Source organism: Amia ocellicauda, chromosome 23, assembly GCF_036373705.1.
Source record: "Amia ocellicauda isolate fAmiCal2 chromosome 23, fAmiCal2.hap1, whole genome shotgun sequence".
NCBI classification, from domain to species: domain Eukaryota; kingdom Metazoa; phylum Chordata; class Actinopteri; order Amiiformes; family Amiidae; genus Amia; species Amia ocellicauda.
Window position 1 is genome coordinate 19,593,806 of NC_089872.1, and position 16,786 is coordinate 19,610,591.

General features: G+C 44.8%; 2 protein-coding genes across 2 annotated transcripts; both read right to left on the minus strand.

The window, feature by feature from the left end:
* Positions 1 to 369: 369 nt before the first annotated feature.
* LOC136719221 (peripherin-2-like) lies at positions 370 to 10,441 on the minus strand. The gene is made up of 3 exons (XM_066697067.1): positions 9,431 to 10,441; positions 7,228 to 7,474; positions 370 to 3,024 (listed from the first exon to the last, which is right to left on the minus strand). Exons 1-3 carry the CDS (start codon positions 10,009 to 10,011, stop codon positions 2,809 to 2,811), a joined length of 1,044 nt encoding a protein of 347 aa, XP_066553164.1. The 5' UTR covers positions 10,012 to 10,441; the 3' UTR covers positions 370 to 2,808.
* A 1,169-nt stretch (positions 10,442 to 11,610) lies between these two features.
* tbcc (tubulin folding cofactor C) lies at positions 11,611 to 14,807 on the minus strand. The gene has a single exon (XM_066696853.1). It carries the CDS (start codon positions 13,739 to 13,741, stop codon positions 12,608 to 12,610), a length of 1,134 nt encoding a protein of 377 aa, XP_066552950.1. The 5' UTR covers positions 13,742 to 14,807; the 3' UTR covers positions 11,611 to 12,607.
* Between the last annotated feature and the right edge of the window lie 1,979 nt (positions 14,808 to 16,786).

Sequence of the window (16,786 nt, forward strand, 5' to 3'; positions counted from 1 at the left end):
GAGGAGCCCAGCTGTCCGCCACTGCAATTTATAGCTCATGCTCGTCTTTCTCTTCCTCCTCTGTAATAGGGCTCCTGTGCCGTCCGGCCGTCTTCCATTGAACCGATGTGGCGTTCATCCTCTGCTAACTCTCTTCCTGATCCCATTTTATAAACAAGGTCCCCTGCTGAGGGACCTGAGCACCACCGAGCTGCTGTCATATCCAATGACCGCTTAGCTTCCTGTACGCAATTCAAAGTGCAACCTTCCAATTAATGAAAAAACTAAAAAGCTTGTTTTCTTTTAGTTTCTGATGTTGGCTCGTGTTCAGTTTCCCTAAAGTAAATATGGTGTGTGTATTAGGAAACACAGGAGTCAATTTAAAATGCATTCAGTGAAATAAACTACTATATTACATGTGCAGCTTTTGAGGAAAAATAAATGTTTTTTGACCGAATATGAATACCAGCACTTTAGTAGACCAGTAAATCACTTAAAAATATAAACTCCAGCTTTGTTTAGAGAGACCAATCTTCTGTTTTATTAAAATATAAACTACTCCAGATACACAAAAGAGAAGCTCTTTAAGATTTTTTTTTTTTTGTGCACATTGTTCATCTTAACATTAATAAAGACATTGCCATTTAGTAGTAGTAATACTAAAACTGTTACAGATGTTATTCAAATATATAGTCTGAACAATCAAAAACCAGATTTTTCTGTATTTAAAAACATCTTTAAAAAAAGGAAGTGATGTATCTGATTGAGAACGAGTCTGGTCTCATTGCCGGTCAGGACCATCACTCCTTCAGCCCGCTGTGGGAACAGGGGCAACGCAAGCCCTGCGTGACACGGACACACGCCCCCGTCACGCACACGCAACGGCAGGAGTGGGAACCATCTGGGTCTTTCTGGGGCACACAGGTACTTTGTGATTATAGTTATCAGCACAACACACCTCTGCCTCTCTGTACCCAGCGCCCTCTCGGCACAACATCCCCACACGCAACCACCACACGACCACAGGAGACGTACCGACAATCCCCCAGACCCGGCCGGCACGAAGTGTGCGACTGTGTTTTACATGGATTACACATTTTCATTTTACAAAGAAGTATCTTGTTTTATGCAAGATGCTTTTAATATCATGTCTACTTGCAACAGTAGCTACCTAACGGGAAATCTCTTTATTCGGCCGAGAGCACAGAGACGGACGCTCAGCGCTCTGTATACAAGTTCTCATACAGAGAGGAAGCGGCTAACAGCAAGACAGAGTACAGGAAGAGTTTCTTTACAGTGGAAGAAAATAAAAGTACAATATAATACATTTTAGATTCATCAAATACATTGTTTTTTACATGCAAATGTGGTCCTTAACATCTATGTATTCACAAAAGGGGCAATATTAATACCGCCTGACTGAGGAGGGTAGAAAGGACAGGGAGGAGCAGCTGATCCTCGTCTCCCAGCTGCTTCTTGAGAAACACTGGCACCCGTCCAACCATACTGAGATACTGATGCTACCCTTTCAAAAGATGTAGAAATCCTGTATAGTTTATTAGAAAAATAATAATAGTGAATGCAGATTTTTAACCCGATAGTGCATGGTGTGTGGTGGGGTGTCTTTTTCGTTTGGCGTGTCCTTCCAGGTCCCGTCCTGTGTGAGGCATCCAGGACTAGGGTTCGACAGCTGCCTGATTTGAGCTGCCACAATAGGTATCGCTTTCTCTCGTTCACACTTTCTCTATCTTTCATTCTAACAACATCTCGCCTTCTCCCCACAACAACTCTAAAAATTGACAATCTGCAGCCCGTTTCCAAGACTGCACTCAAATGTATCGTCTAAAACAACCAGATGGGGACTGTCTGGTTCGGACCCCGCAGACCAGACCTGAACTAAATCGCCACCACGGATGAGACCAGGGGCTTTTCTAGTGTTAGTAAATGATTGCATTCCTGGTTAACGCGTGTCTGTGTTGTGTGGTGCATTTTAGTCCTTTAGTTGAACGATTTGCACAAGTCTCCTACTAAGAGCAGTCAGAGACGCATGCTCTGAATCAATGCATTAGTCTGCCTGTCTTCCCCTGGTGCGTTGATGGAGACGACCAAAGTACCCCAACAGTGAACTGTGCTTTCCTCCATCGGGTCCCTGAGAAGCCGCCGGTGGGATTTCAGATTAGTACCCTCGAGGACACACCACCGAGCAGACGGACCGGCCGGCCGAGAGCTGTTGCTTTAACGTTGTGTTTAGGTGCCAAGGGCAAAGGTCTGATACAGAGCTATTTGTGAGGAGTGGCACGTATCGGGTTAAATATCCTTTCATTGCTGTTTCTCAAACGTTTTGCTAGTTAAATGGTAAAAATAAAGTCAACGACATCAAAAACAAACCCCCCAAAATAATAATATACACATGTTAAGAAAGTGGGGGTAAAAACACAAAAATAAAGTGTGGAGTGGCCTCCTACTCTCTTCCATCTGTCTGAGAGCAAGATATGACTTCTGCAAAGCGAGACCTGAAGCGTGAACGTGGGATGGGTGGGGGACGGGGGCAAAGGGTGTTTTTCTACACAATTCAGAAGGGTCATGTAGGGAGATCAGATTAACAAAACCCTTTTTATACATACATTTACACATAAATAAAAATATATACCAATATGTTTTTTTGCTTCTTATTTTCACGTTCCATATTTGGTTCACTTCTGTGTGCTTGTTTAATTATTCTCGTACATGTTGGGTGTGTGGTAGTGTTGGGGAGGGTGTGTTTAGTTTCTCTCTCTGTCTCCGCACTCCCAGGTGGGGGGGGTCTCAGTCCCTGGAGCCGGGGTTCGCTCAGCTCACCGTGGCCACCGTCTGTGCCTCCTCCCCTTCCCCTCCCTCCACCTGGTTCCCCTTGCCCAGCGACTTGAGGGTCTGCAGGAAGGCGGCGAACGTCTCCTTCACGGTCTTCTCCAGCAGCCAGCCCTCGCTCTCGCTCTCCGGGTCCTCAGGGTTCGAGAGGCTCTCCAGGGCGGTGTGCAGGTAGCGCAGCCCGACCATCACTGCCACCTGTGGGCCGGAGGAGTGCGGTACGTTACTGACGGCCGGCCTACTCACACGACTGGCAGTGCACAGATGACCACTGAGACACCTGCCCTGCAATAGCAAAGATTAGGTTCCCTTTTCTTCTATTTCTTTCTTCTGAAATTAATTTGGATTTCCCTCTCTGGGCTTCCAAGATATGCATTAAATACTGGGAATGAAAACTGTTTTCCTGAATCTATGGACGTGTCTGTCTCAGCCACCAAATAATACCCTGGGAATATAGAGGTAAAGGAGAGAGAACAGGTTATGGACATAGACATGTAGTATCTATAACAGGAGATGCATCGATTACTTTCAAGATCTGCCTCGAGTTTAAATGAAAGGCAGATCACACGGTCCCTCTTAAAAAAGGTAGCAAGACACTGTCAGAAACAACTCTGCGGACGTTAGAACAGGACCTTAGACTGGTCAGAACCGGGTCACTTACGGATAACCACGAGCATTTGGACTCCAAAGAAACTGACAGCTGTGAGGTATTTCACACACATTCTTCTGGCAGATGGACAACCAGCATTGTGTTTGGTTGCTCTCGTCTTTTCTAGTCGATGTCTTGCCTGTACCCCTTCAACTCTATCCTAGCACACAGTCTGCCTATTCACACCCAGAATTAAACTTTTGACATTCATTGTACAATTACTGACTTTTGCCGCCTGGAAGTTGCATGCATTACAATAATTTGTTGATTTTGACCCGCCAAAAATAAAGTCTTGATTAATAGACGATTTTACGTATCAGTTGTCCAAAAATATACACATTTCAAGAAACGTAACATAGTAAGAGCACTACTAGTGATACCAGGCTGTAAATACTCCACCGGTGTTCCTGTCGTTGTTTATAATCAATCCAGTTCAGTTCTCAAAACGATGGCAGTTTTAAAGATATGGACTAATACAGAATGCCAAATGAATGTAGTTTCTGACTGGAAACAGGTGTTGTACTGACTGTCTAAGATTTGTAGACCAGAATCTCATTAATTAAAAAACTGAAACTAAAACTAATTAGCATTTGATTGGTTGCACCGCTATTTTATTCTTGTCTTGTTAACCCTAACCTCTTTCCTTCATTAGCCTGGGAGGAAAACCCTGCTCCTAACAACATCTTCCTAGTCAGAAATCTGTCTACCTACCGATGAGTCAGTGCCGAGAGAGAACTGAGAAACATTGTGGAGATCCGGCTTTTATTGACAAGTTTACAAAATGAAGGCTTGGTCCCAGTCAGGGCACGGCACCACGTCACTGCAGGATAAAAGCAGTGTCCACTATAAAAATAGCCACGGACGGTGTCATCACCCTGTACGTGCGCACGTAAACCCGTCTTAAAATGAGGCGTTGGTTACAGTTTTGTGCAAGGCAGCCTAATTGCTTTTCCTTCCAAATTCTCACCCAACTTCAAATCCGCTGACAAGATTAATTGTTTTCGACTGTTATCTCAGCACGGCGACATGTGACTTGCATAACACCGCAGAAACTATTTCGGGACCCGATGTTTTGAACCTGCATGTAGCGTTTCTTACATAATCAGAGGAGATTAAGCTAAAATAGATGCATGTTTTGAAAACTTACACTGCGATACTTTGTCTCTAAATATAATTCGCAGCGCAGGCTTCAGCGTGAGGACAAACCTGTACATTTTTGTATTGTGGGCTGACAGATTTCGAGAGAGTCGGAAGAATTTGAAGTATGAATTTGTTCTTCCCATCGTTTGAAGATCTATCGTGGCAACAACTGTGTGGGACTTCGCTGGGGATTGTCATTATATGTCAACACAATGTCTACATTAATGGGATTTGTGTCATTAATGGGATTTGAGTAAACTGCAAAGCCACTCAAGTTTTATGGAAAAGCTCCCGTCGTGGCCCATGCCAAGATAGGAGCTGGTGAGGAGAGCACACCCCCTCACAACCTGCTGCCAGCGTCCCCCAGCCCAGGACAAGCCTTCGAGCACAACTCTACACATAAACCTACAGGCTCATGGCACTCAGGGTCAAGTTTTCAGGCACTGTGCTCAGATGTAGACCAATAATATAACTATGATCATGTTATTTACAGTTACTGACTGGAAGCATCCCTGAAGACTTGTATGACAATTTACACCAAGGTTCTCCACATCCAGTCCTTGAGGGCCATACAACAGGTTTCCCTATATTGTTACTCACTGCAGACCTGGGAAAAAGGGGTTCAGTTGGATCAAGTGAATACTTAGTTCGGTTGACCAATTCGGGTCACCTCAGCTGGAATTAAAACCACAAGCCCCAGTAGCCCCTCGAATAGCTGCAGCTGCTCAACACTGCCTCATGAGTTCGCTGTGCTGCGTTGAGTGAAGAGGTGGACGAGTGGAAGGACGGCCCGTGTGTTGTGAGCAAGTGCTGGGTCGCCGGAGCAGAGCGCCGGTCTGTGTTGGGGGGCTCGCGTGCTCCGAAGGCACAATCAAGAGGGCTACATCAGGCGGTGTCGTAAACAGGGCGGCGTAATCTTGAGGGATTGACGAAGGCAGGCGGGATTAGGGTGATCTCTGGTGCTCAGCGGCTCTGGCAGGCAGCAGGGCTATAGCGTCGCTGATCTGAGCGGGGCAGGCCTGCACATCCATCTCCCAGCGGGGGCACTGTAATCCCGAGATGCTTGGGAACGAGGCGTTGGGAGGACATGTTCAGCTCCACCATGCGAAGGAAGGGGTGTGTTCTGGATCAGTGTTGGCTCCAGTGTGGCCTATTGGCAGTGCCGACCGTTTTCTTCCCAGCAACGTCCCGCTGAAGATGCCAGTGGGAGGCAGTGTCTTTGTGGACTCGTGACGGCACTCACAGACCAAGCGAACTCAAAGACATGTCCTCTTGGCGCTCCTGATGATGAAGTGGCATTTATTTGCACAGACAAGAGGAAGAGCAAGAAATCCACTTGCCCCAAATCTGGTTAGCAGAAATGTGTCGCTTTAAACGCACCATCTTTTGTGTCCCATTGAAGCATTACAGGTAGAACTAGATGCAGCCTACGTGTTGTCAGGTGAAGGAGATCACTACCCCCCTGGCGATGCCTGTACTGATCACACAAAAATTGGCAAATGGGATATAGGCCTCATGTGTCAGAAATCTGTCATTCCTATGCCATGACCTTGGCATTGGAAAAAATATATTAGCGCTATTTAGACCACAACCGTCTCGGACTCACCTGTCCTGGTGCTTTGGTAACTGGGTTCAAATCCTGGGTGGGGCAGTGCTGTTTTACCCTTAAGCAAGGTACTTCACTTAGATTGCTCCAGTAAAATGCCCAGCTGTATAAATGGGTACAAATGTAAGTCGCCCTGGATAAGAGCGTCTGCTAGATGACAAATAATATAATGTAATATAACGTGAAGGGACTCTGGACCATTCCCCACTTCATTCTCTCTCATCTTTCTGAAGGAGTGAAGCGGCTGCGATACAGATGCACGTCCTCTCTGGAAGCCTAAATCCGCACTGGAACTCCCCATTTGCTAGCTGTTAACTAACCAGTGGTGCTTGCTGTGGTCAAAATTCAGCTGTGTGTAGTATTTTGTGACGCAGATGGAAATTACAATGAGTCAGGCTGAGCTCAGAGTGCTTTCAATCTTAACCGGTTGACAGATCACAGGATCTCAGTCTTGGCTGGATATATATCCCACATTTTCCTGTGCAGAAATAATCCCCATTGGAAAAGCATGTTTTCCTACAACAGATCCATCAGATCAATAATCTGTTCAACTTCTGGACAAAGAAACGCACACAGTCCATGTTGTCCTGCATTTTTTATTCCCTCCCACTTCATCCACCCTGTGTACTTGTCTCTGGCTCACACGATACAGTACTGTTTCTCATGGACATTTGGCTTTGACACACAACTGCAATGAACGTGAGACACAGCAGCTGTGTGGGATACTTTCTCTTGCTGACTGAGGCCCAGGAAGGCAAGCTTCACCTGCCACACTTTCGTTACCCATTGCAAGTCTAAGGCCCTGAAGCTCTTCTGGTTTTCAACCCACCTGAGCCACCTGAATCAATGACTGACTTAACTAATTAACCACTGCTTCCAAGCCACTGAGGACGTAAACATGCACATAAACCTACAATAGTAAGGCCCTCCGATCCAAAAGCCAGGCAGGGACCAACTGCTGACCAGAATCACTTCTATTATTTAGATGCAAGTCGGCGTTTCTCACCTCAAGGAGGAAGACCAGCAGCACCAGGGCGCCTATGGAGTTCATCATGCCCCCATAGTAGCTAAGCAGCGACTCCCTGCAGCCACGTGTCCAGATGTTGAGCTCCTCGGTGTGGTGGTCGTAGCTGTAGTGTGCGGAGTTGTTGGTCACCTGGAACTGGATGCAGGGCCGCGGGGAACTGGGGTTACAGCAGCTGAACGGGACGCCGTCCATGAGGTACTTCCCATCCACGTTGCTCTGAACACGGCTGAGAGAAACACAGAGAGAGAGAGACGGACGTTCAGAGGAAACCAACAAAACATGTTTTTATACAGAGCAGCTCTCTTTACCCTAGATAAGTGATGGGTTGTTACTTCTTTATTTTCATCAACAGATATAATAATAAAATATATAATAAAATATTATATAGATATCTATCTTTACATCTGTAGCTTGACGTCAAATTGATTGTTATATATACCATTACATTATCCCTTCAGTTGCACCACCTGAACATGAGCAAGAACTGTAGGCAGCAAACGATGAGGAGACTTGACTTGATGTTGAGTATTTGTCCGTGTCTTCTCCTCAAGATTGAACTCAGTCACATTCTGCTGACGGGGCAATAAATACTGTGCTCTGTGATTCGTGAATTGCTGCAATTAGCACGGAGGATATGTTTTCCCACAATGCACCACACCCTTAACCCTAATAACAAAGCTGTCTAATTATGCACTGTATACCAGTTCTCTGCATCCTCTAAACCGGCCGAAGGAGCTAGAACCGTTTCCCATTATGTAACCGATTGTAATCAATATAAATATCTTTAAATGAGGTAAACTGGTTGTTTATGGCTTACTGTGCTATATATCCATGTTTCCATATTTGGCAAAAAAATACATGAATGGGAATTATTATAAGTGATATTCTGGAGGGATTTAATATTATCTTTCTGTGCATTAAATGGGATATATTCCACAAGTATGAAGATGCAAAGCAATCAATCCCAATTCAATGTACACAAGATGGATTCTCACTACCAAATGCAAGCAGCACAATTATCAGGACAATTACAGAGCAATTACAGTTGTACACAAATTTTTGCCCTATTAGATATTTCCCACTATAGAAAGGAGGGATTTGTCAGTGAGAGAGGCAGCCTTAAAGCTCGCCTGTGGAAATAGCAGCTTCATCTTGGTCCAAAGTAAACAAGGATGACAGGCTAAAGGCCACAGAGATCTTGACCTGTGATCCAATTCTCTTACTACTGGAGCTGTTGGCTCCTATTCAATTTCACTGTAAAAGACAGGACATTGTCTCACAGGTGACCGTCCACACAGGTGACAGTGCATATTGTACATTGCTGACCTCCTTCCGTTGTAAATGTCTGAAAGTCTACAGCCAATTGACTGGTTAATTTTCAAACGTAAAAGAGTATTGAGTTGAAAGTACAAAGCTTATTTAATTAAAAGGAAGGTATTTGCTCACCTCAACAAACTGAGCAAAATAGAACAATCGAAGGCTGTAATTGTACTGTCACTTAACACTGATATGTCCTTTCCTATTCCCCTGTGTTTATGGGACAGGCAAGCGGCAGGGAGAGTTGATGGTTATTGAGAAGGACAGTGAGCCGAGGAGGAGGTGCAAATGAAATCCTTGGGGTTTATCCTCTAATCACAGCCTGGCTCCTGACTCTGACACCACTTGCACTGCTCACCCTCCTCCACGCGCCCCCCAGTGTCGGACTAGAGTCCATTGAGAACTACAGTCATACCATTGCAGGTGTCAGCGCTACACTATCCAAAAACTCAAGATTAATCCAAATATACACATTTAGTGGTTTCACTGAATAGAAGAATGTTATAAACTCCACGTTGCTGCTTACAACCACTTGGAACGCAATTTAAAACTCTCATGACGCTTGTTGCATAGTTTTCAAACATCTAAATAACTGTGCTGGAAAGTTATCTACCCCACAGCCATTTCACGTACGTGCAGCTACACAAACAAACTGAAAGGAAACACAACTGCAGCTCATGGTACAGTTTTTCCTGCCATCAATGTAACGTTAAAACATCACTACTGTATCACATCACTTTGCTGTGCTTGCCTATTGACTGCATTTCTTTCCAAGATCACACATTACTGTCAACCAGAGAACCTCACATAGATTTACACAGGTTTCCAACAACGCCATTCCCACACCGATTAAAAATGCACTCACTCCTTGACCTCCTTGGAGCTGAAATCCAAGTAGCGGTTGCTGATCCACTGGATTTCGAACCAGTCCTTATAGTTGTTATTGCCACAACAGCGGAACTCAATCTGCATCATATCCAGGGTCTTCTTCATGTAGCAGCGGCCGGGCGTGTCGGTGTCTTTGTAGAACTTCATGCCGTTCTTCAGCCCCTGGGCCAGGGTGTTCTCCAGGGCCAGGCGCATGGTGAAGCACATCAGAGCCGTGATGAAGAGGAGCGCGTTGAAGAAGAGGCAGACCCCCAGGTAGGGCTTGAGGAACGCCTTCCACTTGCTGAACTTGGCCGGGTCTAGAGAGTCGTAGCAGATCTTCCCACCGAAGGCGTTCAGGGCACAAGCCAAGATGCCCACGATAATGAGGGAGTTGGGGACAAAGTGGCTCTCTGCATTGTCCATCATCTCACTCCTCTTGCGGAGCTCGACTTTGAAGAACAGTCCCATGCTGAAGACCAGCACTCCGGTCATCACAGAGAACCAGTTCATCAGCCATAGTCCCTGAGCCAACTTCACTCGCTTCTTCAGATCGAACTTCACTTTCATGATCGCCATTCTGCCTGCTTTGGTTTGTTTTTTTTATTATCCAGAAAGTGGTGGAAATGTTTTCCCTTCTCAGTGTATTATCCTTCCCAAATAAATTCTAGCCAAGAGTTGGGTCCGTCCGTTTGTAATTCTCGTGGTATCTGCAACGCTCACGCAAACACTGGATACCTCGGGCAACAGTGACAGACTGACGCTCTAGAAAGAACTTTGTAATCCATTCCAAGAAGGAACTGCGGAAGGCAAAACTCTGTTGAGATCCCTCATCTTCATATCCATTCTGACCACCCAAATATTAGTAAAGCCTGGAGCACAGAGCGATGAGGTCTCGGCAACAACAAAATATGTTTTTGTACATGAATTAACATAAAAGAACTAGCAAACGGGCTCTACAACTATTTCTGGTGGTCCTTTCCAGCAAAAGGAGGACGATTGCCTAGGATACAAATGATTAAACCTGAAGTTACAGTACGTCATTCTAATACCGCTAATCAGCCTTATCCCATTTGCAGAAATCCCTGGCAGCAGATGAGCCAAGCAAAATAATCCCCAGTCTTACCATTTAATTGGTTTGGGCCCTCACGTGGTCAGCTTGCCAATGCCATCGGTAAAACAGGCAGCTCCCCAAGTGGGACTTAAGACCACATCTTCCAAATACATGTTTGGTGCAAATATAATGTGACGGAAGGTATGTAGAGTCACGTCCCTTATTCACCAAGACCGATATAGTGGGATTGAAAGTCAGCAGGGACCCTTTGGGACAGTGGCACGCCAAACAGTGTGCCTGTTTACAACATACTCTCAATGACCTACTTACGCTGCCAATAGATAAACGCAGGGCACTTGTTACTTGCTGGAAGATGCTGGACCCCCAGGAGTAGGACTTTCTAATCCCATTGATCACACGTATGCCAGATAGACAGTGTGCAGCGCTTATTATTATGTTACAAGATGGTACATGTTTACAAATGCAATAGTGCCAGCTGAAGACTTTTCGTTTAAAACTTAAAATGATTTGCAGTGCTGTCGAGGGAAACTCCTCCGTCTGCTTAAGCACTGGGAACTGCGTCGGACCTCCACAACGAGGCGGCACAGGCTCCCCACCCTCGGGTACTGCCTGTCTGCCTGGTACAGGATGAGTGGGTTCCAGAAAAAGTAGGATGGCACGGTTTATTTTTACTCCAGCGATATTTCTGAAACATTTAAGCAGCTTTATTCTTCCCAGGGAGGGAGATTCCACTTACAACCACAGACACAAGCCTCCAACTTCCCTTGGCAGTTTAATTGGATATAACTTTTTTTGTATTAGTTCTTAATGATAATATGCTAATAATATGAGCTATAATATCGTCCAGTTACTCATGATGAAGGGCATTCATAATTGAATACTATTGTATAAGTGTGCTCCTATAATCCAATTAATAACATATTTTCAAGATGGAATTAAAAACAAAAATAATCTGTTAAAGCACGTAAACATCTGATCAATATACAATGTTGTCTTCATTAGAGGAAGTTAATACATTCAGATTTTTTTTATTGCAATACTAAAATCAGAATGAATATGTAATTGCAAACTAATAAAGACACAAGAATGACAGAGTGAACATGTTTTGTTTTAAGACTCATGTTTAATAAATTACACCTTTAGATCTACAAGCAATCAGGACTTACATTACATTCTCAACAAAATTGACTATTTGAACAGGACAACTGTTATTTTGCACAATACATTTTCCCACAGGCATGACAGGTTTTAACTGAAGGTTTTGCTGAAGTGGGGGAGGATTAGACTTTATGCATTTGCTTTTCTTAAAGAAGTTTACTTTCTACCATCTCCACTGTGCGATGTTTTAAATGCCTGGTCTCTATTTTCTGCAAATGTCATCATCTTGCTTCAAATATGTGAAATGTTAAGGTTCTCCAGGAAAAAAGTACTGTATGTGTTTACTTTTTCCCCTGGATCTTTCCCCAGGGGATCTGTGCATTCAGAAGCTCCCCTATAAATGTCCTCCATGCTTCACATCTCCAATTACAATGAAATGAACAATGAGTTTGGTGTGTTTTGTACAATAATTAGAGACACCAGTGTCAGTCAGCTTTTTGATAAAGTGCAACACAATCCTTACATTTTATTGTTTGCTTGAAATCATTATGCATTCTTCACTGTTTTTACCCTGCTAGTTCATGACATGCTTTGCACTTCCCTGGAGTTCAGACACCTTACATGTGCCATGCGTTATGTATGTATCCCCTACTGAGAAATGTCACAGGACAGACGTGTAGTGCGTTGAAATCGCAAACATGGGTGAGAAAGGGGTGGGAGTGGGAATGTTACACAGCTTTACTTTAAAAACTAGATTGTGTTTACTGCAATGAAGAGTGTGTGATGCTTATTATGGGATTCGTTTTAGAAGACAAGAGGGGACACTAAACCAGCTGCTGCCAGTGCAAGTTACAGAGCTGTCCATGCGTGAACATTTACTAATAACCCCGATGATTGACAGCTCCAGTTTGCAGACTGGGCTCTGGGTGCCAGGACCCCCTGATGACGCACAGATCCGCACCGTGCAGTTTTCCTCCTCTTCTATTTTGAAACAAAATCAAATCAGTCCCAGTCGGACTTCCTCTCGTTTTCGGGAAGGATGCTCCAGTTGGGCGAGGGCGTGTCGAAGGCCAGCCAGTTAAAATCGTCCACTTGCGTCCAGTTGTTTTTCTCTCGGTCCAACCCGGAGACCTCGAAGTCCGCCTCGATGCCCGGGTAGCTCCAGCTGAAGGGCGCCACCCGCACCCCGCTGCAGTCCTCGATGATGCCCCGGCTGGTGACGTGCAGGTACACCCGGGTGTCGGTGGTGTTGTGCGTGCGCAGCTGCTGGCAGGGCACGGCCACGGTGCAGCCGGAGCAGTGGTCCATGAACACGGAGCTGGACACCGGCCCGCACAGGATCTCCGAGTCGCGGACGTGCTTGATGTGCAGCGTGCTGGGGGCGCCGAGCAGCCGCACCTTGCAGTGGGACAGGTGCGTCAGCAGGACGTCCGTCTGGCGGATCTCGTCGCCGCTCTTGATCAGCACCTGATGCTCCGCGTTGGAGAAGCCGCACTGCTCGGCGGGCGGCACCCCATCCACGACCTCCGTCTCTGGAGCCTCCTCCTCTTTAGCAACCGCGGGCTGCTTGCTCTTGCCCGGCGCGGCGGTGCGAGAGCGGAAGGCAAACTTCTTCTTGGGCAGCAGCTCGTCCCTCCTGTCGTCCAGCGCGGCCTGCAGCCTCTGCAGGGCCGCCTGCGCTTGCCGCACCTCGTACTGCACCAGGAACACCACGCTGTCGGTGAGGAACTTCTGCAGCTGCTGGATCCGGGCGCTGATCTCCTCCAGCAGGCCCGCCACCCGGCCCCGCTCCGCCTCCCCGCAGCTCGACAGCAGCTCCTCAATGGCCGCCTTCTCCTTGTTGAACGCGCTGGTGAAGAAGTCGCTCTTCTCCTCCGTGACCGTCTGGCTCTCCTTGACCTCCTTGCGCTTCTCCACGTCGTCCTGCCGGGCCTGGTCCCTCCTCAGCAGCCTCTCCGGGACTTTAGCTCTGGCGGTCGTGTCCGTATCGTCTCTGCCGCCGCCGCCGCCCGACACCACGACTGCCTCCATTCTGTCTCTTGCGCTGTGTTTACAGGAAGTGATCTGCGACCCTCTAAGACACGTCTGAACAAGCGCTACTCTGATTGGTCTAATGTACAGCCGTTTATCGAACATGCTGTTGTTTCATTGGTCGGCCATGATCAGGTCAAAGGGCACAGGTAATGTTCTTAAAGACGCAGTACACGACTGTCTTCACAGTAAGTGGTGTTAATAGACGTTTGACCAATACTCATTAAATGGGTGTTAAATCCTTACAGTACACCAGCATTGTACTTCTTCATATAACTGGCATTAAATACAGTATATATATTTTCTAAATACATCATAATTGTAGAATATCTTTTACTACCATGTAACACCAAAACCAAAACTATACTGAAGAGGTATGATTGTTGTACAATGAAATATACATTTACTAACAAAGTATCAAAATAACACTGATAATGCATTACATGATATGGCAGTTACTGTATAGTTCTTTATCACATAAATCACAGGTTGATGGCTTTGTGTTGTTCTGTGTCTCTAACTCTAATTGTTGGTTATTATTTTCTCCCAGTGATAACCCTCTCTGCCTGATTGCTACATGAGTCAGAATGAAAAGGCAGTTTGGAGAATTAGCAATCGGCAGACATTTGTGAGGTAATAAAGCAAATCTAATTACAGTAATTGATTACTTTTTAATGTCCTTTAATAATGGAAGACCACTCATCTGAAACAGACAGAAGAGTCAGCTGGTGTCACACGTGTTTGCAGTTGCCAGCAGTCAAATTAAATAAATTATTTATTCTTAACCCTAATAAATTGTGTTGAATGCAATCATTTTGAAATAACCATTTTTCATATATATTGGAAAAAGTACATTAAAATATTGTTTCTTTTCTTTTCTTTCCTGCCTGCACATTAAAAGGTCAAAGTCAAGCACAGAACAGTGAATAGTAACAGCGGACACCCCTGGCATTTAAGACACTGGTTCCACTCCTGTAAAGTGGCCCCTCCAGTCAAGACCATTATAAGAGTCACCCACCTTACTTAACCAAATTATAGCTGCAGAATAAATCCCTCTCCGCCTGGATCAAAGTACTTCTGTATTTAATTTTTTAGCTAGGGGCAACTTTGCACCAACACCAGAGACATCTCTGCATTTCAGATCGATCCTGTTTCTACCTAGATGGCTTGATTGGAAAGAGAAACGCAACCTTTGAACGTTTGAAAGTGTCGTATAGCCGCACTGAAACCCAACACCTCAGGAATGCTGTGTGCACAGTGTCTGGGTGTGCTCTGGGGTGGTTCGGCAGTTAATAGTCACACAGGAGCGAGACAATAGTTAAACAACCTTTATCGTAAAGATCAGTCAACAGACACCAGTACTGCAGGATGTTTGTTGTGAGTTGGTGCTGGAAACATGGCAATCGAAAGCACTCTCTGCCTGCCTTGTTTGCTTACAGGGGTGTCAAAGAGACAGGCAGAAACCACACGCTTACACAGAAGATGAAAGTAATCTGCGCTGAATACTGTAACCACTAAAAAATGCACATATTTAAATAGTTTTGATACTTCAACACTACTATTTAAAGGCATATAGCTGGTTGTGGTTTCATAAAAAGGAGTAGTTAATGCAGAAGTAATAATACATTCATATTTTCCTTTTCCTATTTCTTACAATGTTAATCCACTTGCTTGTAGTGGATTCAGAGCATGACATAAGCAGCAGGAATCTATATTCTAAAAATGGGAAACCTGCAGATTTTCAGGACGTTCTCCCAGCGGTAGATTCGGTATAATTAATGAATGTATGAACTATTAAAGGTAGTGTGCATGCATATTGGACTCCAGATACATTTCCTGTGTCAAGTCAAAATGCTTGTGTAAAGATCCTTGAAATAATTTCCTTACAATGGCCATCTCGGCCTGGTTGTCATTATTATTAAATGAAGTGCAAAGAGCTATTGTGGAGTGTGGAGGTGGAAAGCAATAAGTATGATAATGAGATAAATAATAATTCTCATTGCTGTAGGAGTTGTGTAGCTTGTAAATGCCATACAAAGAAATAGGTGTTTTTGTACCAATTTATTTACCCGTATTCTTTCACAGCACATAATGACCTAACAGACGCTTACATTTAAGCAGTAACACAATTGTTTTTCTTTGCAGGTTTCCTTCAATAGAGCTTCTCTCTCTGTAGAAACGTGCTCTCTATCGTTCACACCAGGCTGTTCTTGTTCAGTACTCAGCTGGTGATGATGCGAAGTGAAATGCGAAGGAAACAGAATTTCTCTATGTACAGTGTCAATTACACCACATATAGCTTTATTGTTAAACTGATTATTGCACAACTGTAAATAAAAACATGTTACGTTAAAGTGTCATTCATTTTGGGGGCAAGCTGTGGGTATCAATTCTCCATCGAACACAGAAAACTATTCACTATATTGAGTTATTTGTTGTGAAGCAGTCTGTGTCAGTTGTCTCTTGGATGTTTTCAATGTATTCCAAGGGGACGGGGACTGTTTCTGAAAGCTGTTTCCCACACAGGCGACCCAGACGGGCCACTTCAGCGCTGTGTGAACCCGGCAGTGGATCCCGGTCGCACACATCATGTGAAGATCCTAAGCCCTGAGTCAGAGAAGTGATTTAACTACATGCACATATAAATAAACTCCCCGTCAAGGCTTTAATGAACTACCATTATTTATTTTTCCTCAACTGTAAGGACACCCATGTATGAAGTAGACAATTAACTATAGCAATGGTGGGTAACTAGATGTGGAAAATGGATGGGGCCGACCTCAGTTTGGGATCCCAGACTGCAGTTTCTATTCAAGCTATTAAGAGTGAAAATGGATTTTGAAATAAACGTCACATGTTCTTTTCTGATTTGCTACTGTAATTGCAACATAAATACGGGCCCCACGAAATTGCCAATGGTGTTCATTGATTGACACTTTTGCCTTACGATTTCATGAACTTTCCTCCACACCTGAGTGACCGCTCCCAGAACACAAGAGTCCATTCTGCACCGTGCACTCGGACGTGTGTCCCTTTATGCTTGAGATTTTCCCATCTCTATAGGATGATCTGTGTCAACAATTTCTGTAACTCAAAGTGTGTTCAAAGGGATCAGAAATGCACTGTTGTAATGCCTTGAATGATTGCAGT

What these genes read in the sequence shown, in the direction of transcription:
- LOC136719221 (XM_066697067.1), bottom strand. Translation starts at nt 10,011, where the DNA reads ATGGCGATCATGAAAGTGAAGTTCGATCTGAAGAAGCGAGTGAAGTTG. An exon ending in AGCTCCAAGGAGGTCAAGGA is followed by an intron (nt 7,475 to 9,430) that starts GTGAGTGCATTT and finishes TGTTTCTCTCAG; the next exon opens with CCGTGTTCAGAGCAACGTGG. An exon ending in TGCTGGTCTTCCTCCTTGAG is followed by an intron (nt 3,025 to 7,227) that starts GTGAGAAACGCC and finishes TCCGGCCCACAG; the next exon opens with GTGGCAGTGATGGTCGGGCT.
- tbcc (XM_066696853.1), bottom strand. Translation starts at nt 13,741, where the DNA reads ATGTTCGATAAACGGCTGTACATTAGACCAATCAGAGTAGCGCTTGTT.